Genomic DNA, 22,804 nt, shown 5'->3' with positions numbered 1-22,804 from the left:
AACCATGGCCCAAAACATGTTTCCCCAGTTCCACTGATTTCCGCCTTTTAACGAGCATTCAGGAAGAGAATCTAATGATCATTGTGGTGTCATGGTTCCCGACTATGCATGGCGCAGAGATGCACTGTCTCGGCTAGAAGGGGCGATCCTCCACTTCCCGGAGATAGGCCAACAGCTGTGGGCTTGGACGCTGAATGGGAGTGCTTGGAAAGGTTAGGGCTGCCCACTGCAGTGGTGCATACAATCCAGGGTGAAGAAGCTCCTTCTACCACAGTGTGTTAAATGGGTAGATAGTCGGCTTTTCAGCGCTGGTGTGTGGAGAGAGTGTCCACAAGAGCTTCATTCTAATCCATGGCCTCCTCAGAGGAATGACAGTGGTAAACATCTGCGCAGAGGCATCCTGGACTTTTTCGTGACTTTTCATCCATTTCTATCTGCAGGATGTATCCGAGTCTTCCCTAATGTATTGAGTGTTAAATATGCTGGACGGCAGATTAAGAGTTGCCTGATTGTATCTGTACATTTCTACAAAAATCCAAGTAACAGCAGGCAGACACTCAAAAGAGTGTGCAGGGAAGCTAGTACTAATATATACTGTATTAGCAAGTTAGCAATTGCAACTGAACGACAGCATATAACTTTCTGATGAATACAAGGTGTGCTTTAAGTGTATACTTTACCTTTGCTGCCTGCTTGATTATTGGGCACGCTGGTTTCATAAGGGTTGAGATTATCTGAGATGTTGGATCGAGATCCCCGGTTCTGTTATCAGTTTATCAGGAGAGACAATGTTTGAGAGAACACACATAGTGAAAACACATAAAGCATATATATACATGGTGCACTGCTGAAATGTAATGTGCAACGAGTGAATTAAGCAGGGTGCCACACTTTATATGGAATTTGTATTAAAGTGATATTGAAAGTTTAGGTTCAATAAAGAGGGATTCTTAAAAACATTAGAATTTGATGTTAAATTCAGAATCCATTCATTCATGACTAAAGTGGAGAAAAAGTTTCTTTCTGAATCAAAGTATGTGTAAAAAGTCTACACATTGAATATGTTTTCATTCATCAGCAGTCTGTCACCAGTCAGTATCACTGTAATGCATTGTGTTTATAAAATGGGGCATTGTATGATTGTCCATACAAAAGGGTTTATGGAAGAGAACAAATGCATGGGATTAACACCTGCATTCATATGCATTCAAAGAAGGGGTGTGGATGTTAAGTAACAGATTTACTGTCCAAATGTTCCCTGGGACCACATTATACAGCTTGATGTCAATGATCTGTTCACATTGAAACATACAGTAGGTCCCACACCCCTGCTTTAACAAATATGTGAACATACAAAAATTCTTTGTTGGATGTCAACATGCTTTGGTATCTTTTGAATATCTAGCATCAGTGACTAGGTTGTAAACAATATTAAAAGATGAATCTATTGTTCTACAATTGTATTTATAAAAGTTAGAAATCCTAAACTCAAAAAACAAAGCAAGGCATCAAAAGTGTCAAACAGAATTTATGTCAGGGGCCCCTCCTTTCAATTCCACATTTCAAGAACCCAATAGATCATAAAAGGCTGACAAGGCTGTTCAAGATCCATAAAATAAAGATTTTCCCAACAAACTAAACTAAAGCTTGTGAACAGTGGATATTGGGGTCAAGGATTCTTAAAAGGATGCAGCCGCTGTGTCTCCTAAATTTGGTCAAAAGAACGTGTGGAGGAGCCTTTGGAATAAAACAGACATGTGGACCCATTATGCCATGTCTGGTCTTGACGTGCTCATATTGAAGGAGGGACTGTTAAGTAGGAAACAACACAAGGCTGACTGTGGTTCAGATTGTAATTCAGTGAATGACCTCTGGATGGTGTTAGATTGTAATCATAAGTAGGCCAACTATTTGGAGAGCAAACGAACTCCAGCTCAAGTTTTAAAACTATCTGCTCTGATCTGTCAGAGGGATGGAGAGGGGACGCAATAAAGAAAAGCCCAAGGAGCGCAAGGACAATGTGATGTGTAAGTTAGCAAGTAGCAACCCACACTGAAGCAAAATCACACACGGGGAAGGGTTAAGGGGGTTGCTGTGACCAATAGGTTTATGAGGAGTATTAGTGCACCTTTTTTATGCCAGGTATGAGTTTGGAGAGAATTCCACCTGCCGCACTTTGCTAAAAAACAAAATGTCAGAAGGTTATCAGAGGGCGACCTGGTAATGTTGTGGTCATGCATGTGATCATTACAGTAGAAACAGATTCAGGAGAAAGGTTAGCTCCAAACACGGATGTGTCAACGCTATGTCTCTGCTTACTGACTCATTCAATTGCAAACTACAAGAAGTAGAGAGACACTGGTCATACAGTATATGCAACATTCCCACATTCATTTTACTCTACGGTGTTCATGTGAGGGGGAAGACAAAAATAAAAGAGTTGGTTCACCCAAATTTTGAAAAACTACCCTTCTAGTGGTGTCTATCCATGTAGACAGGTTTGGTTCAGGTTTGAGAAGTGTCTTTCTTTGAGATTAAGTAGAGGTGAATGGGTGATGAATTCAACAGCAGCATCTCTTTCCTCAAATAGTGTATCCAACCCCTGTGCAATATGCAACCTCTTTATTGCTTTTTATATTTTGTTATTATATTTATTGTATTCTTTTTTTATATCTTTTTATATTCACTATTTATGTAATGACTTGTATTTTATTTGTGGGAATTACTGCCACCTCTTGTTAACGTAAAGTGTTATGGTTATTCGCCAGTGTACTATATGTGTGGCACATGTGACAGGAAGTAACGTATTCCTTTTCCTGGTTTTGTCACAACATGGCTCTGTTGTACTGGAGTGATTGTGCAATAGAATCTTTATCCATCCTGCATTTTCTGGCCCTCTGAGTGGCAATGCCATTTCACTTTTCTGCTCCGACTCAATGTCGACTCTGTGTCTTGTATTGGGCTTTGCAGTCAGCTAAACACTTCTTCATATTAAAACCTGTCCATATACAACACGCTGGTCTGTTCCTTGGAGGAAAAGTATGACGAAGAGTTTAGCTGACTGCAAAGCCCAATACAAGACACAGAGTCGACATTGAGTCGGAGCACAACAATTTATTTTCTTTCTTTTATGAACCCTCCCCGCAAAAGCTTTTCACACGATATACTTGTATAACCAGAGTGACAATAAACATCATGAATCTTGATGCTTTTACACTGTAGCCTAAATACGAGTAGCCCATAATTGCTAAAATTAGACCAAATTAAAACACCAAATTATCCGAACTTTAGTTCGTTAAGTTTAGTTAGTTATTGATGATCATCACTGTGTTAAACTGGGCCGGAGCTGTCTATGGCACACGCTCTTAGGCCGCTGTCGCCAGCTCAGGGGGGTCTCGTGGTCAGCCCTGAGTGACACAAGTTACAGTGGCACAGCGAACATATTTTTAAAATCAGAATTCATGAATAATCTGGAAAGTTTATGAAAATGTTTCAATATTTAAGAGATGTAGGCTACTTTGCATGTCAATAAGGTGCCAGAGTGCATAAAAAGCATCAAAATAGAGCTTGTTTTGAAAATTCGTGACCATGTACACAAATCAATAGATTTAATAAAAATTTTTTCAAGGAACGTTCATTTTGTGTTGATTTTGGTGATCCCTGTGGAAGAAAGTTGTAGTGTTTTTAAGCATCAGACTCCCTTTAGACAAACTCTCATTTTACCGCAGCAGGTGGCATCGATGACAAGCATTAAGAATACCTATATAGAAATAGACAGTATTCTCGCTGATGGTCTTGTTTACTCATGAAGGTCAAATAGAGGCATCAATATTTTTTGATTATTAATTTGAGACTGTTTTATAACCAGTTAAAAGTTCCTCCCAGTAACTTAAATAACTCCCTTCTCCAGCTTTAGCCTGTTTCGCTTTTGAACAACGTAGTGTGATCTTAAACGTGTGTTAAAATGTCAACTATTTTTAAACATTATGTCCTGTTATTTAATGTACACAAATGATTAAATCAAAAGTAGCCTATGAGTATTTTAAAAAGGTCAAATTAAGTCCTCAAAAGAGTCCTCTGTGTGTACCACTTGTGAATTTGTGCTCACATATTAGTATGTGATGTTTGGGTTAAAGTAGTGATCTCTGAAAACATGTAGCCTACAAACAAAACCAAAACTATCTGCAGGAACAAATACCACCAGAGGGAAGTGAGAAAGTTATTTTTGTGATTTGGTGAACCGACTCTTTAAATATTAGCCGTCCACATACAAAGAGTGTGAACAGACATGTTTCAATCAAACTATGAAATTCTTATTCATTATTCATTATCTATATTTATGTCAATGTCCCTTAGGTGAGACACATAAAGGAGTGGATAACCTCACTTCCTGTTTTTTAGACATACTGTAGACACGGAACCATGAGAATATGCAAATGCTTTACTGACATCACACACACAACTTACAATGGCAGACGTTAATCCAGGATGGTCCCGTGGGAGTAGTGGCCGTCCTATCATCCCTAGGAACACAGCACGTCTCAAATGTGAATTGAATATATTCCTACACTTTGAGTTGTCAGATATTAATTCATATGCAGCACCATTCTGTTTGTATGACAGTCTTACTGTAGATACGTTTAATTAGTGTTAGAGAGTTTTTACCAATTTCTCCGTCGGGTCTTGGACAGGGCTCTGTTAGCACTCGCAGCAGACCGTCTGGTTTGTATGAGTAGTGCTCCACCAGCTGTGGCAAAGAGAGAGACGTTTATGTATCAGACACTCGTCACAATACACAATCTCAACCTCACCGCTAGATGCCACTAAATCCTACACACTGAACCTTTAAGAACAGATCTGGTGTCAGGACATAGTCAGCCTAGCTTAGCATGAAGAATGTAGGGGGAAACAGCGTGCTTAGCTCTGTCCAAAGTTCAAATACACCTGCTAACACCTCCAAAACTTTTTTTGTTGAAAAATTATAATTTATGGTTTTAGGGGGGAGTCTAGCATGCTGAAACTAGCTCTAGACAAAAACAGGGTGCAGTGACTATGTGCAGCTCCCTGAGGCCTTGTCATCACTGTGAGGTAACCAGGTTTGGAACCATTCCTGTACAGAGACCAACACGTAACTAACAACCTGTCCTATGGTTGCTATAGATGCTGCACAGAAGTGCTAGATGGATAGATACACTGTTGTTTGTCAAGAAATGAGGAACTGTTCTTTTAAGGAGGGGTTTCCATTCTACAATTACACACAACTTTCATGTAGTGTTTTTCAAAGTTGAAGATAATGAAATGAAATAATGGAGTTGGTATTTCTCTACCAGATATACTGCATATTCCATGCAATGTGGAGAAAGCATGAACTATAACAAAACTGTAACAACCATGAAATACATCATTTTATTTCTGAAAGAACACTGAGCAACACTTCAGACAGCTGCTGGGAAACCCTAAACCTGAGAGTCATTGTTAAATACCCACATGAATATGACCAGAAATATAAAAAACATTTGTTTACCTGCCACAGGGTGTCAAACTTCTTGCCATCTGGGATTGAGAGCTTGCCAGTCCTGTCCCTGTCAATGCGATAATGCATGACTTGTCGTTCATGGAGCAAACACAGGGCATAGGATCCATTCGAATCTCTCTGTCGGATCCTGCACTCACAAGAAGAAGAAAATCAATTAGTAGGTGTGAAGGTCCTTCTCTGGAGGGAACATAGTACAAGTATCATTTCCTTCATAGATGTGAATGATGTTTTGTGAGGTGCCAAAGGTGCCATTTGTGTGTGCAAGTCCAGTTCACATGACCATACTCAGAAATGCAAACAATGAGTGAGAGATCTGCGTTTCTTCTGAACAGTATATTTAATCCAACCTGGAGTCCTTCCATAAACTCTATATAATACAACCCATAACACAGTATGTTGTGTCATTAGTACACAGAGACTCTGGGTTGTAATCCAGTACAGTTATACCAAGCGCCCAGGAAGAGCACCGGGCTTTGAAGCAAACTTTACATAGTGGCCAAATAGAGGAATTACAGTTTTCAGGACCATCATTGGGCCCAAAAAGGCTTTTTCCCACAGCCTTCCATTGGGAAAGAGACATCTGTATCAGTGGTTTCCCAGTAGCAATAGGCCTACTTTAAAAGCCCTTTTTCAAATCAGTAGGTCCTAAAAGTAGTAAAATGCACTAATAGCCGAATCCACAGTTATTTGCCTTCCTCCGTTCATGTGAATGAGCCCGATACCGAGGCTGGACTGAGGGAAGGAAGACGGGTTAAAGAAAGCGCTAGCATGCTTGCTCTATGGGCCCATGGATGTGGAAGAGTGACGCAAGATCAGAGTCATTTCATCAGAATTTTTCACTCGAAAGTCAAACTTTTTTCGCTTCATGCGCCTCTGAGCAAATTTAAAGGAATGAACAGGGGCGCGTATCCAGTTCTCTTTATACATCTACGAATTATACACACATCACCATGAGTGCAAGGTTTTTAAAGATCCCTGTCAAGAGGGATGCTCAACACCAACACACAAGTTCCAATGAACCATTGCAACAGATTCAGGTTTCAACACTCTTACGCCATCCACTGAGCGTTAAATGGTGGTTTTGCCATGACACAAAAACTCACTTGTGGCACAATAAATGAAAGCACTAACTCATGTAGCATTTCTACTGATCAGATATGCTAAACCACAAGCACATTGGGCCTCATGCAAGAACCACTTGTAGCAGATGTGTTCTTCAGTGGCTTATATGCTTGATTTAGGAGTACTTGCCGCATACACCACATTTCTCATATTTTGAATTTTGTCATAGGTATGAACAGAATATATGAGAATATATATATATCGTTGGAGTCATGTGCCATTAGTCTGCTGTTATCAAAAATTACATTTTCACTAAAGGGATTGTATATTTCATTACTTTGAAGACATTTTGCATAACAAAATCCAACAAAAATTTGTCTTTTTAAAATGTTTTTATATATTATTAAATGTATTATTATATAAACTGAAACCCCTGTTTAAACTGTCCCTGGCAAAAAAATGCCTCAGTAATATACAGTGAAAATGTATTATAAAAGGACAAAACTCATTCTTCACAACAATTCCATCAGTACAAAGATGAAGAATAAACCGTACAGGAAATGCATTGAGGTTACAAAAAAAGCTTGACATGCGGAGTCTGTCAGGGAGAAATGACAAGACTATTTATATCTCCTCTTTTTTGTGACTTTACTACCTCTGTACTGCTTATCAATGTTCATGGCTTGAGCCTTTTTGTGATGGATGCATCCAAATGTTAACCTTTGAATGACAGCTTTCAATAATTCTCATATTGTTATGAATTACTCTCATTTGCTCATAGCATGTTGACATGTTTGGCCACAACCTGCTGCAAGAGCAGTTGGTAAACTTAAAATAAAATATATGTATCTTAACACCAAGCTGAAAAAAACTCCTATTTATTTCTATGTCACACAATGAAAAAAAACTTGTAAACTTGTAAAACTAGTATTTTCTCATGTATTATCTATCTCTATTTTTGCATATATTGCTAATTGTTTGACATCAACCATTTCTAAATGTGCAAAATGCAAATTTTCAACAGCTTTACCAAGACGGAAATTATTAAGTAGGCATGACTTTACAGAAGAAATGGGATTCATATTAAAAGCTAGAAAACTCTCCTTTAACTTGTTTTTGTATTTATTCATTTTTGTTGTTAGTTTTGGGTCATCACTGGAGGATTAAAGATGTTTCTAAACAACCATTTCAAGCTTGTAACAGCTTTAATTTAACAGCTACATCTTTGTGTTTTGTTATTTTATATTCACTGTACTTTTCAATTACCAAGTTCAATTTTTGCCTCGTTTGTTTTACTAATGCATCCCTCTTATCCAATTTGTTACTGTTGTTTATATACAGTATATAGTTTTAGCTCCTGTAATGCACCTTGAAACCTTGTTTTGAAACAAAGGTTAATGATATTATTCTTTTTTACTTTTTGATATTTGCCACCAGGTCATGTTTAAATAGTATTTAACCCCACCTGGTAACAAATAGTACACCAGCTGCACCTTGATGGTTGATAAATGGGTGTAAGTATGTTCAAACATTAGGATCTGAAGAAGAACTGACAGAAAAGTAATGAAAAAGAGCACAGTTTCACACACGAAACAGGAACTTAAATAGATGGCCTGTGTGCCATTATTTATAACTACGCTTGTCTCTTTTTTTAATCTAAATTATAATCTAAAATGAGAGAAAATATAAAAATATTATAAATAAATTGAAATGTAGCTGTACAATTATATTGGTGCTTTTGTTAGCTGTTGTTGGCTACTCTTGGAAGCCAGAACCAAAACCTTGCAAGTAACTCCAGAATATTCTAACCGTGGGTATGGTATTTGGATCATTCTCGTTCAAATGTATTTAAAGCTATAATCAGAATGTGAGGCTGTGTTTCATTGGAAACACATCGTTTCTTTCTATGCTTAGAAAAGGGACAGAACAGTCACATTTCGCCCTACTGTCATTCTTCCTCTTGTTTGGCTACTTCAGGAAGTCCTTTGCAAACTGCCAAAGCGGAAACCACAGTGTGTGTGTGTGTGTGTGTGTGTGTGTGTGTGTATCTTCTGTGTTTCTTCAGTCGAGACCACTCTCAACAGAAGTTTCAGCTGCCAGATACTCTACACCTGCTTTGTTCAAATAGCAAAGCAAAAGACACGTTTTGAACATCTAACACTACTGTGTTGAATGTGATAGAATGTTAAGCAATTGTTGTAGTTGTTAATTTAAGATGTTGGATTTTGCAGCATTTACTTTCATTTCAACACTAAGACTGTTACAAAGCAGAACTATATAACAGCACTGGTACACTGCACTGGTAATGTTGTATCTCTATAGTGTCTCCATCGGACTTCAGTGAGTCACTAAAGTAAATCATTATAGCAATAATGATAATAATGATCTGTCCTAGACAGAATATTGCAGCCCTCAGCAAACAGTACAAATTACTTTTTCCTTGGTGCTTTTTAAGATGTTTCCTATAGACACATTTTGTCACATTTCTCAGATGCTTCTGTGAAAAAACATCAGAACTTGAGCTGAAACAGTCAAGACAAACAATAAAATCCACCAATAAGAATTAATTCAAGAGAAGCTAATTTTAAACTAAAAGCAGCTGTTTGGCTCACTATTGTGTGGAACCGTCACTGACTCTACATCAGTGTAAATTTGACAACATGTATTGTAAAAAAAAACATGGAACAATTTAAGCTTGGTCTATTGTGACAAAACATAACATAAATTGTATCTATTGCTGTGGGTTCTGCCTATCTTTCCACTGTTCTCTCGCTGTGCTTTTTTTATAGGCATATACCAGGTCAATTTGAAAGAAATTAATAACAACAATATCAGCGCTAGTCTTCCATTGTTGTCTATCTACCAAGCACTAACTAAAATTGCCTAGAGTATCAATTCAGAAAGAAGCTTGTATCAAAGCCTCACATGGTTCTGAGGTTTGGAGAAGTCCCAGGCTACAGGTTAAGTACCTGCAGGGGAAAAGCTCTGTGTGATTCCATAGAGCCGGGCCATAAAATGAATACATTCCTGATCCTTAACTGAATTAAGCAGATAGGCTCTTGCCAATGGGTTGGTGGATGCGTTTTACAAACACAGGATATTTACTCAGGGGACCAGCGTTCATTTCCCGGGACAAACCAAAAGTTGAGTTTAACTGACAATGTTATGTCACAGGACCCTACGCCATTGAGTCACATGACATTACGTCCGTAGTTAAGGGTTATGTTACAACCATATTTATTTTAAGCTAAACCATGATGTTTTTTTACCCCAACTAAGTGGCTTTGTTGCTTAAACCAAACTGTCATTTGACGTTGAACTCATGATACAACGTTAGACATGACCGCTGCACAATGTTAACTACACGTTGGTTTGGGAGATGGATGTATTTTGTTTTATTCGGCCCTGACCAGTTAGTAATGGGAGAAATATCCCTCCTGCCGATGTCTTTTTCAGTCGACATGGAAGTTGTGGTAACAGTTGCTAGGAGCAGTTAATGAACATCTTTCAGAACAATATAATAAACTGGTTTCTGTTCAGTTACTCCCTATACAGCTGTACAAAGACACTTAACAAAAAATACTTACAGGAATTTTCCATTTGTACGGGAGCCATTTTGAAGCCTGGGCTCAGAGTCTTCTCGTGTTATTGATCCATGGAACCAGGGCATTTTTTCGTGTGCAGTGGTGGAAATGAGCTTCTCCAGCTGAGGCCTCTGGCTGATGATGGCCTGCTCCAGAGCTGCTCCCTGCACACACACACGAGTTATGAGCAAGCGCTTATAATAAAATAATATGCAGGCCAAGCTTTTTCTGATGTGTTCTCAACAGTACTATTATAGTACCCTCTTCAAATGTTTTCATCTTTACTTATGTTTACCAAATTGAAGTTGTCAGTAAACATATTCAGGGCTGATTCGGCTCTGATCTGCTTCCTAGGGACAACACGTGTTGGTTAAAAAAACAAGCCTTCAGAGATAATCTAAATCTTGATGTGTTACCTTTGTCATTTTTAACCTTGGAAATGGCAGTTTGATGGGAAAAAAAGTATCACCAGGTCCACTTGGTTAACTTTATTTCAAACCAAGTCAAAAGTTGTAAATTAAATTGTTTCATGGTCAGCTTTTTTTTAGAATTTCGTGAAATTTTGTACGGAAAAGTTTCATCACAACGATCGCGATATTAGCATTGTATTCACCAAAGTAATTCGTGTTTTATTTCTTACACTGCTTTTTAGTGTTTTAATGACTGTTTTTAATGTTTCAATCAATGTTCTTAATTGTTTTTAAATCTCCTTTTATTTTGCCTTATGTTTTGATGTTTTTAATGGTTTTATGTGAAGCACTTTGAATTGCCTTGTTAAAATGTGCTATACAAATAAACTTGCCTTGCCTTGCCCAAATTGTTGTACATATTCTAAATCAGAGCTTCGAAACCAGGGGTCCGGGGAGCCCAGGCATCCTTGAGAGAGTTCCAGGGGGTCCCCAGGAATGTGGGAAATAGTTTATCTTCATTATTTAATTCATTTAGAAGTGAGCCCAATGTGAGTAAGAGTCATAAGAGTGTCCTTGGTAATCTCCTCAACTGTAGTTGAGCACATATTAGTTTGTTGCACTTATTGTATTCGTATTAGTTTGTTTCTGCACTGTACTTTTGCTCTGGTTTATGCTCTTAAATGCTTGTTTAAAAAAGGAGATGCACTTGTGACTTCTGGTGACTAGTAGTTGACTATTATACCTCCATTATGTTGAATACACTTATTGTAAGTCGCTTTGGATAAAAGCGTCTGCTAAATGACTGTAATGTAATGTAGTTGACAACTAGTATTCTGGTCTTATTTTCAAATATTTTCAGATGGAGGTCCCTGAAGCGAGTAATTATCAAATGGGGGTCTGTAACCTAATGTGTATCAATTGAGGGGTCCTTGACATGAAAAAGATGGACAACCACTGTTCTAAATGACCTTCCAGCCTTACAAGATAGAGTTGAAACTAACCTGCAGATTCCATGTCTGCTTTACATACTCCCGGATCAGTTTTTCCTTTAGGTCCTCAAACGGCCCAATCTTTGGCTGCATGTTCTTGGGCCTGTTGCGGGGCTTCTTTAGCAGACACACAAGGCCATCCATCTCCTGCGAGTGGTAGTCAATCACATCCACGGGGGTCTTGTGGCTCTTCCCACCAGCAATAGCATATGTTTCATTGGGTTCTCTTTCAATGGTGTAGTGGTAGCAGCGGCCTGAATACAACACAGACAGTGCAAAGCCTCCAAGATAGTTTCGGCTTTGTCTTAGCAGGTATATGCCGTTACCCATGCTGGCCTGCTGCAGGTATTCCTCTGCCTCCTCCCTGGTAATGTTGCCATAGAAGAATGGCAATGCGTTCACCGTGTCAGCCATGGTGTCTTCTGGATGGTGGCTCCCTTAAGGAAGTCCTCTTGCAAAGGATCAATTAACCCTAAAAGCAAAAGTCAAGATTAATTTACTCTGGAATCAGAAATCGCTAATGTGAAAAATCGTACAGTATATTTACAGAGTGAGCAGAGTACACTATTTCTGCATGAGGGATGTTTAACTTGTACAATGAAAATGGAGATTAGGTTCAAAGAGGAACATGATGACACTCACATTGGCCAGACCAACTGATCATCAGAGGATCACCCTCAAATGAGCCTACAGATAAGAAGTGGACTTAGTCACCGTCACGTCACCCATTGGTTTGTGGATTACTGTTTTGAAGCCATTAGTGTGGCATTTCAGCTGTCGCCATTTTCTTTTCTTTTTTTGATTTCTTTTTTTCTTGAGCCAGAAGTGACAAGAGCGGGTGAAGCTAAGTACAACCGAACACTGAACAAGACATGTTAGGCGACCAAAATGTTACAATTAACTTTAATGAACTGAAAACACTGTGAAAGGTTGAAGTTCCAAAACAAAAACACGGACAACTACCAGACTTGAAGGAACCAAGGAACGAGGTAGCCACGATCTAAAGCATACACGCCCTGAAGCATACCCTGCTTTCTCTAAATAGACCATATTTATGTTACAGCTAATTTGGTCAGAAATTCTTCCCTAACATCAGATTAAGATTCTTTTATTTGCATCAAATCAAAATGTTGTGTGCTTCTATTCATGTTCCCGGTGTGTTTTGTGTTCTGTGGTATAAGGCTCTGAATAATGACCAGGTATTAGTAGTTAGAAGGCTTCATCCTTTGGGGAACATGGACGTTTGTCCAACATTTTATGGAATTCCATACAGTAGTTGTTGAGATATTTCAGCATGAAGCAAAGTGGTGGACCAACAGACTGACACTGCCATCCATGAAGTCATGTCACAAGGCTGGCTAAAAAAATTCAAGACTACAGACCATGGATGACAATACCAAATTTCAAGGCAATGTGGCCAGTAGATGATCAGATATTCTGGTTTATTACCAAACATTGGACAGACCAACCAATCAAAAGACTGACCAACATCTGACCACTAATATACTATACTAGCAGGGCAAAACTGTTGAGCAATACAGAAGACCTTGATGCCAGAGACTGTTTCAGGCTTGTCCACTATGGCAAGTTGGCTAAAGTTTGGGATCAGTCTGAGCTGAAGGATCTTTTCTGACAGAAAACATACAATATTTAAAACATACAAGAAACCAAACAGCAGTCTGAATATATACAGTGCCCTCCAGAATTATTGGCACCCTTTAGTAAAAATGAGCAAAACAGGCTGTGAAAAAATGTCTTTATTGTTTATCCTCATGATCTTTCATTCAAAATATTCACAAAAATCTATCCTTTAACTGAAGTAACATAATTGAAAGAAACATTAAATTCTTATCCTGAAAGAAATAGTTTTCTCAAAAATATATGTGCCACAATTATTGGCACCCGTTCATTTAATATTTTGTGCAGCCTCCCTTTGCCAAGATAACAGCTCTGAGTCTTCTCCTACTGTATAATGCGTGATGAGGTTGGTGAACACATGGCACTGGATCTGAGACCATTCCTCCATGCAGAATCTCTCCAGATCCTTCAAATTCCGAGGTCGACGCTTGTGGACTCTCCTCTTCAGCTCATCCCACAGATCTTCTATGGGATTTAGGTCGGGGGACTGTGATGGCCATGGCAAAACCTTTATTCTGTGGTCGGTGAACCATTTTTGTGTCGATTTTGAGGTGTGCTTCGGATCATTGTCCTACTGGAAGGTCCAACCACGGCCCATTTTAAGCTTCCTGGCAGAGGCTGCTAGGTTTTCATTTAATATCTGCTGGTATTTGATGGAGTCCATGATACCATGTAATAACCAACATCTGTCATTCTAAACTCACGAGGAAAAAATGTGCAGGTAAATAACAAGATGTCCAGGGCCTTTGGAAGAAAAACAGCCCCACAACATCAAAGATCCGCCACCATACTTCACAGTGGGTATGAGGTGCTTCTCTGTATGGCTATCTTTCTGTCTACGCCAAACCCACCTTTGATGTTTGTTGCCAAAAAGCTCGATTTTGGTCTCATCTGACCATATAACCCGGTCCCATTGAAAGTCCCAGTGACGTTTGGCAAACTGTAGGCGCTTTAGTTTGTTGTTGATTGACAGCAGAGGCTTTTTTCTGGCAACCCTCCCAAACAACTTGTGGTGATGTAGGTGGCGTCTGATGGTAGTTTTGGAGACTTTCTGACCCCAAGACTCAACTAACCTCTGCAGTTCTCCAGCTGTGATCCTTGGAGATTCTTTTGCCAGTCGAACCATCCTCGTCACGGTGCGTGGGGTCAATGTACACACACGTCCTCTTCCAGGCTGATTCTTAACATCTCCCGTCACTTTAAACTTCTTAATTATTGCCCTGGTAGTGGAAATGGGTATTTTCAACTGTTTAGAGATTTTCTTATATCCTTTTCCTGATTTGTGCAGCTCAACAACTTTTCGTCGCACATCGTCACTGTGTTCTCGGGTCTTTCCCATAGTGATGAATGACTAAGGGAATTTGGCCTGTGTCACCTCATATTTATACCCCAGTGAAGTAGGAAGTCATGGTTGACCACTTAAGAGTTCCTAATCAAACAGGTGAACTTAAAAATGTAAAATATGACTGGAATTATACTTCAGTTAGATTTTAATCATGAGTTTTTCTAGGGGTGCCAATAATTGTGGCACTCATGTTTTGGAGAAAAAAAATTTTTTTCTTTGAATAATTTTACTTCAATGAAAAGGTAAGATTTTTGTGAATATTTTGAGTGAAAGACCAGGAGGATAAACAGCAAAGAATTTTTTTCACAGCCTGTTTTGCTCAAATTCACTAAGGGTGCCAATAATTCTGGAGGGCACTGTAGCATGCCATATCAGCTGGTCGGACATTTGCTGCATTGTAGAATTACTGCTCAAGATGTAGTTTACATTGTTTATCCATTGATAATATAAAATAATGTTGATTAGTTGAGCTTTAAGTCTGTTGGATAAACTCAGCTGGTGTCAGGGGCCAGTTAATATTGCTAGATTGTTGTCACAAGAACTTAACATTAGAAGTTTATTATTATTATTATTATTATTATTATTATACTTTTATTAATTAATTATTTTTTTTAGCCAGGTTAACTGAGCACAGCTGCTCTCATACAGGAGCTCCCTTCTCTACACCCGCATATATTACAATTAGTTATAGTATCAATTACAGTATATTTCAACAATGAGGTAAATTGCACATTGTAAAAGTGAAAATATGTTACAAATATATTACAATTAAACTATTTTGTTGTTGTTGATGTGATTCGTGATGTTTTAAATCATGTTTTCAAAATGTATTTTCCAATACAAAAGTTGACCTCAATGTTGTACTAATTTTTGCCCAATTTTTTTCAGAGGCCCATTTGTTTTAAAGAGCATTTTCTTTGGGACCCCGTGTGGCTGCCATTTGCGTGAAAATTATGGAAAGTTTAAAAAATAATTGTTTGTTTTTGTGCTTTACCCCTAAAATTCTTGATTTATATATAATTCTTTCTCCACATTTTATCAACCTTGACAGCACATATTTCTCACTCCAGATGGGGGAGCTGTGAACAGTATAGTTAACTGTTAATAAGTGTATAATAAAGGATGTATTAACCCTAACAAAAAAGCTTAGCAAAGGATTAAAAATGCCATAGTAGATAACTAAGTTAAACTCTATAAATCAGTTTATAATGCTATTATAAACAATTATAAGAAACTCAGAAGGCTTTTATAAACGTTACAATCCAGTAAAAACTGTTAACAAGTTTGTTATATGTACCTATGAATGTTATGATGCTATTATTTACATTTTCAGTCTTACTAACGCATAATAATGTTAATAAGTGTCTTATTAGGACTTATAAGTACCCTATTAGCTAACGCAAATTACAACTACCTTAATATAAAGCATTCCATACTATACATACTGTACCTTACTATATCATATTACAATAGAAATGTTATGTTATACTACTATTATTCTTATTATTACTTTGCACTTATTACGAATATCTTATTTTATATCCCATACTCTACTATGCTGTACTATATCATACTATATTATTTAATTCAATATATTTTGTAGAGCCTTTAAATCAGGACCCATGGCAAACATTGGATCGTTCTATTCTATTTCATAAATTACAGTTAGGTAGCTTAATTCATTGTTTCCCAACCTACCTCTAAACGGTCAAAACAGAAATCTGGCGGGTTGTGAGATGAATAATGTGGTTGGCAAGAAGCAAAGACAAAGTTGTTCTAAACACATCAATATATATTTTGTGAAATATTGCATACCTTTTTTCCTTTTGGTTTCAAACAGTTATTTAAAATAAACCAACTGCTTGGAACTCATAGACATCTCAAATGTAGACACTACTTTTGTGTAAGGGTATAAACCCCTGATTCCCTCTTTAATGTATTTTATAAGCTTCTGATGTGTTTTTATTGTTAGATTTTAATCTGCAAAGTAACGACAGCTATTCAAAAATGTAGTGGAGATAAAGGTACAATATTTCTGTCTGAAGTGAAGTGACATAGTAAGTAGCAGAAAAGGAAATACTAAAGTAAAGTACCTAAAATTGGTCTTAAGTACAGTACTCTATTACTTTCCACCACAGCTAAAGACCTGGACAAACTGTATTTTTTAGAGTCCCCATCCAGCATGTTACAAGTCCTTTCCTGAGTCCCATATCAATTTCATTTGAAGGAAAACTCAGTGGGGTAATTCTTGAAACAAGGAACCGTGAAGTCCAAAAAGTCTATCTTAAGGAAACACAAATACTGCACTTACTGTATACGATGTGGGGAAGTAGTTCCAGAATGTCGATCCTTCTCTTGTACGGTTCTTTCAGTCCTTTAGTATATCAACTGCCAGCAGTCAGAGCAACATGTCAATAGATCATCTTAAATTCAGCCAGCTCCTGACGAACAAAACAACATGCTGTCAATACCACATGAAAACAGTCACAGTTTATCCTGGTTGTATTTTCCAGCTGGACCACATTGACAGTCAGTCTGTGTGCTTATACATAGTGAGGTGGTGGAGCGCTGATGCTTCCTCATTTCAACGACTTCCTTGACAATTTATTTCTTTAACTTCCTTTTTATTATCTGAACACTGACCAACACTTTTGCTGCACTCAGGAAATGAACTGACGACGCAAATAACTTAAAGATCATTTACATGTGTTTTCTATTTTTATGACCTTGGCAACAGTACTGTAGTTTAACAAAAAGTAACTCCATCTGCTAAGGAAGACTGTGAGATGCAGTTGAAAGCTTAAAAAAAAAAGAAGCGGTATAGGCCTTGAGTTGTTTTTTGTGTGTCTCAAGCTCTGGCCTGTAAAATACCATATTATTAAATGGAACTTTTTTATTAACTATAGTTCATTATAATTAATAGATTTTCATTGTTCAATGTCTTTGTAGTTTCTTCTGTTTAATTATGTTATGTCTAGTTTTGGGGTCAGAAATTGTAATACCGCAATGATTCATTTGGACTGCAATTGTACAGCGCCTCTCTACCTTACCGGACAACACCTTCTCATTCACACACACATTCATACACTGATAGTGACAGAGCTGGTATGTCCATCTGAATCATCCTGGGGTTCATTGTCTAGCACAGGGACACTTCAGCATGCGGTCAGGGGGAGCCAGGGATAGAACTAGAAGCCCTGTGATTAAAGGACACCCGCTCCATCTCCTGAGCCACAGCCTCCATGTATTCACTTGCTATTTTCATTCCTAAATCATGATTACGTTTGTCTGTTTTGTACTACATCATGTAATGATGAATGAAAAAATAAAGTAAAAATACTGGAGTGACATTCAAGTAACCTCAAAGTTGTGCTTGTTTCCTGGCAGAGGTGCAGATCTGTCAGCTTGAGCAGACACACAGGGAAATGATGCGATGAATGATGAAATTATGCATTGTTTGGCTGCTGCTCATCTGCTGTTGACTAAGCAGGCTATACAAAAGCCTTACTTTGACTTCATTTGTATTTTAAATGGATATCTCTCCATATATCTGCATTTCAAAATGCATCTTTACAATCTAACACACTGCCATCCCAATTTCACTTGTGTGTGCGTGTTCACCAATCAGGAAGTGCCAGCTACCTTTGCTGTTTTTCACACTTACAACACCTTTTCAGTAAAATGCACACACCACCACAGCCTTTTGCTAATTGGCAGTCATGTCCCAAAAAATGTTTTCTAAATGCAAATGTGAATGCGAAATGTATTTCCTCTAATAAAGCAGGAGAGATTACATGTGTATGTGTTACTTTGTGAGGAGACATGAAAGTTTTAGACCTCGAGAGTGAGACGTTTTTGGGAAGTGAGGGCATTTCATCAGGTCACTTCTTCAAGGGCTGTTTGAGGTAAGACAGCCCATCGTCTTTCATACACTGGTCATTTTGAAGTTATATATATATATATGCACAGTATAATATGCACAGTATAATCACAGTACATATATATATATACATATATATATACATATATATACAGCAATAGAAAGCATCCTGACTGGAAACATACTGTATATAATAGAGTTCTTGGTATTTTTGTGTTTTGTTGTGTAGCAAAATGGGACTGCAATCTGTATTTTGTTGTGCAACCCTGTTCTACAATGACAATAAAATAACCTTGTAATAACAGAAAGTTCCATGTCATTTATACATCGTGGAGTTTACGGCAGTAGATACTTCTCTTGCCAGATGGCAGCAGGGTGAACAGGCTGTGGTTGGGTATTGTCTTTTCATTATATATTATTAAGGCTGAGATATTGTATTTGACTCAGCTATTGCAAACAGTACAAACCCCATTCAAATCCTATACATATTTTTTTATCAGAAATTGCTTCTCTAGTTCTCAAAAACACATGAACGTGGGGAAGAACCTCAATGTTTTAGTCTTTTATAAATCTCTAAAATTATATTTCAATCAAATAATATAATATAATGTAAAAATAATGACACTTTTTTGTTTTTAAATTGGGGCAAGTATAATTTCTTTGAGCTTGCTACAGCGATCTGCATCACAGTCAGAGTCAAAGTGAAGAGAAACACAGCAGCGCTACCTAGAACGCAGCGTAGCAGAGATTGTGCAACTCTGTGACATTTCGAACTAAATAGGCTACATACAGACTGTAGTTCATCTTCAAAGTGAGGTGAGTTGATGCACTGAGGAATGGAAATTCTCGCCATATGATGTGTTCTTGACACGTTGTGGTCTTTGTACTGAAACCTCACTACTGCTCATGTCTCTAAAATGTCTTCACTTCCTTGGCTCTTCTTGACTCAATTGAAATGGGACCTTAAAGGGCTACAGGGGCCTCAATTGAAAAAAAAAAATACATCATATTAGGTGTAAAACTAACTTGTTCAGAACTGCAGCTAATACGTATGTTAAATATGATGACCCTTGGATTCCCATCACAGTCCTCACTAAATCCATCTTCACCAGTTTTACTGAGCTAAAGTTGAATGGTCGGGTTTTTGTTCAGGTGCAATGTTGTTAATCCAAACATTTCCCGACAGAATTGTATTAACGAAAATGATACTAGTGGAAGATTACATTTACCCTTAACTTTTAATCCATATGGCTCCACCTTGTGGAACTCAATAATCAATAGGAAACATGTCTTCAATCAATCAACCTGGTATGAGAAAAAACATTATGGATGCTTGTGTTGTGACGGATAATCATGACTGGTAATAAAAAAAACGTTTTAAAGCAACACTACTACCCCTGGAGATTTTTCACTTACACAGTAGCATTATGTAGACACGCAGTTACATGAGCAGAGAAGCTCAGTATTGCGTTTCAGCTTTCTAGAAAGACCAGAAAAAGAAATATTTTAATAATTTCTGCATTTAGTGTAACTGAGCACCTGTCTAGACAGAATCTGATCTGATATTTCTTTTCATGATAATTCTGTTTTTCCAAACATAACCACAATAGCACAGTGAATACATAGACTGCAGTAGGCCCACACTAAAATCAATGCAATGTAAATATCAGACAGCGGGATAGCGCTTTAAGAACATATAACCTGCATCACTGGGTTCTTTTGATGGCTTCCTGCCTCCTTGTGTTATGTCCTGCATATTATCTTCAATATTTGTGGAGAGCAGCGTCAGTGTGGATCTGCTGTAGCAGGACACTTTATAGAGGATTTAGACAGATGACAAAATACTGAAGTTCAAGTGCATTTTCCAACAACAGAACAGAGTTGTCACAGGCGTCTCTGCAGAACATGGCGGCCTCTCTGCATTCAGTGTTTCTTACACACCTGTGATACAGAGCCATTCTTTTCCCTGCTATGAAAATAAATAAATATATGGTCCCACCGGTATCCGGTTTGTCGTGAAATATTATAGTTTGATTAAACAGATGTAAACATGCTTGACAGAGTTTGGTTAGAGCAGAACGGCTATGCAAAGGGAAATAAGTGCTGAGTTCTTCAAATTATGTTCAAACTATATCTGTCTGTGCGAGTTCCAGTTCTCCATTTGTTTCTGTCAAGTTCCTGTTTTCTGTGGTGTGCCTTAAAGTGGTGTAGCCTACTGCTAACAAAGCAGTTTTGTTGCATTTTTGTTTTGTATCAATTTCATAGTAATTTTAAGCCGAACAGTGTTTTATACTAAACCAGTTCGTTTTTTTCCCCTTAACGTTTCAAACTGGTTTCAAACTGTGAACGTTCGGTCCAGAAGAAAATACATTTCCCTCAAAACATAATTGAGAGTACAGTTTAGTCGTATCGGAACGTCATTTTGTAGACAGGGTCATTTATTCTCAACCCATTTTATTATCTCATAATCTGACTTTAACACTTTCATTGTCAAACTAAATGGGTGTCATAGTTTGTTAACCCCCTAAAGCCAGTGTACCAATTAATTTCCAGGTGTAAAGGTGACGAAAAAGACACTTAATGTCATTAAGCCTGCTGGGGCTTATAAAACATTTCATGAAAAGAGACTTAAACAAAGAGGTAATCTGTATGAGAAAATCAAAATGGACAAATGACAAAAAAGATCAGTTTCACTGTTCACATTTTATTGCATTCACTCTTCAGTTTTACAGGTAGTTCTGGACAATAACTGCACTGATGTCATCAAGCAAGTGCAAAAGGATCAATAAATGTAGTATATTTCTACAGGATGGCTGATATTAATGACCATACGTTGCACTGAATGGTTAAATTAAAAATGCTAAATATGATCCTCTGATTAAAGGCACTGTCTCTGTTGAAGTCCTCTTAAATGTTGACACACCGAGGTCAGTTTAAATATTCAGGGTGAAATGGCCAAATGGCAAAAAAATAAATACAAGTGAGTAAGAGAAATAAAAGTGTAAAATGATTATGCCAAAAAAGCAGTAGATGAATTTGTGGCTGTTTTTGGTGTTAAGGGGTGGAACAAACCAAGTTGTCCTCAACATTTTCTCTTCTCTGTTACATTTCTAACAATAATAAAGACAGTAAGACTGTAAGACAGAAAGCAAAGCGCAGTGGGTTAAAAATAAAAAGAGGAAAACAAGAGTGAGTTGGCGGTCTATGAAGTTAACAAGGCCGTTTCCATGTTTGTGCAGCAGCTGTTTGGGAAGACTCTGTTTTTTGTTTTTGATCCAAGAACCCCCCTCCCCCCAAAGCACAAATGTAATTTATCTGGCAACCCTAAATCTCCTGCAACCCACCTGCGGTCCCGACCCAGTCCTTGAGAATGACTGATCTATTGTATTGTGGTGGAGATGGACTTTTTTCAAAGGCAGATACAGTATATCTTGAACTCTAAAATAAAAACTATCTGCATGAGGAGACACCAGTAGAGGACTGCAGGTGGGTGGTGGGGGTTATGTAGGCTGGTAGAGATGTGGAAATTGAATACACATAGTAATAATTTGTCAGTGAAAGCTGAGATATGGGCATGGACAAAACAGCCTTTTGATCAGTGGAGCAGTCACATGTGGATTTTGGTCCTAAGTGTTGGTCCAATGGGACAAAAAAAGATGCAACAATTAGCAACCAGGCAAAGCAAGAAAACTGCCCCAGGGCCCCAGACCCTTATGGGTCAGATGATTCATAATTCTGAATAAATATATGCAATCAATTTCCCGCAAACAAACTAGCACAGGGCAAACCTGCAGATGGGTCGTATTTCAGCACACATAGCCTGCTTTAAGTGCAGTATAAGTATAATAACCCCCCATGTGTAGTCTATGTGCTGTGACTGTGCGTAAATACTTAACACGCATCAGAGCTCGTGCACAATGCAGGTACACACAACAAATGTTTTTCCCCAGGAGGTTAATCCAACCCTGGTTTTGCACTTCCAACGATACTCATTATGGACGCGGATGTCTGGCTTTATCGTTATTTCCGCCGCATTACCTCTGCCGTTTAATTCCTCCGCCGCATCAGCCCAACTGCTGAGCACGGAGCTGAACTCGTTTCTGCTCTCCACCTCCGTTACTGCTTAATAAATGGTGTGTGGTGGATGCAGTCAGAGTGAATGTGTAAGCATGCCGTGGTTAAATGACTCGGTCATATACTCACCCTCTGGAGTGCATGTCTATGTATTCCAGCCAGTCTCTGTCTGTCCTCCCATTGTTAGTGTGGTGTAGCTGAGGACCGGAGCACGTGAGAGAGGTGAGTGTGGCTGTGGTGTTGTGACGGCTCAGCACCAGCGTCCCATCATCACTCCGTTCACATG

The 22,804-nt window shown here is 38.2% G+C and overlaps 1 protein-coding gene across 3 annotated transcripts in view; it reads right to left on the bottom strand.

Annotated features, from left to right (window-relative positions):
- Positions 1 to 22,804, bottom strand: part of syk (spleen tyrosine kinase) — a 28,804-nt gene extending 6,000 nt beyond the window's left edge. Inside the window, exons 1-9 of one of the 3 annotated variants that reach the window (XM_031878713.1) lie at positions 22,648 to 22,804; positions 16,876 to 17,005; positions 11,594 to 12,053; positions 10,186 to 10,346; positions 5,525 to 5,663; positions 4,666 to 4,747; positions 4,468 to 4,523; positions 2,129 to 2,179; positions 681 to 762 (exon numbers count right to left, since the gene is read on the bottom strand). In XM_031878713.1, the coding sequence (XP_031734573.1) occupies positions 681 to 762; positions 2,129 to 2,179; positions 4,468 to 4,523; positions 4,666 to 4,747; positions 5,525 to 5,663; positions 10,186 to 10,346; positions 11,594 to 11,995 (973 nt within the window). In that variant the 5' untranslated portion in view covers positions 11,996 to 12,053; positions 16,876 to 17,005; positions 22,648 to 22,804. Of the gene's footprint in view, positions 1 to 680; positions 763 to 2,128; positions 2,180 to 4,467; positions 4,524 to 4,665; positions 4,748 to 5,524; positions 5,664 to 10,185; positions 10,347 to 11,593; positions 12,054 to 16,875; positions 18,547 to 22,647 lie in introns of those variants that run through there. The other 2 variants (XM_031878712.1, XM_031878714.1) reach the window with 2 other exon arrangements.

The sequence above is a fragment of the Anarrhichthys ocellatus genome, unplaced genomic scaffold, assembly GCF_004355925.1.
Source record: "Anarrhichthys ocellatus isolate YVR2014 unplaced genomic scaffold, GSC_Weel_1.0 scaffold195, whole genome shotgun sequence".
In the NCBI taxonomy this organism is placed as follows: domain Eukaryota; kingdom Metazoa; phylum Chordata; class Actinopteri; order Perciformes; family Anarhichadidae; genus Anarrhichthys; species Anarrhichthys ocellatus.
This window is presented reverse-complemented; position numbering and strand designations above follow the sequence as displayed.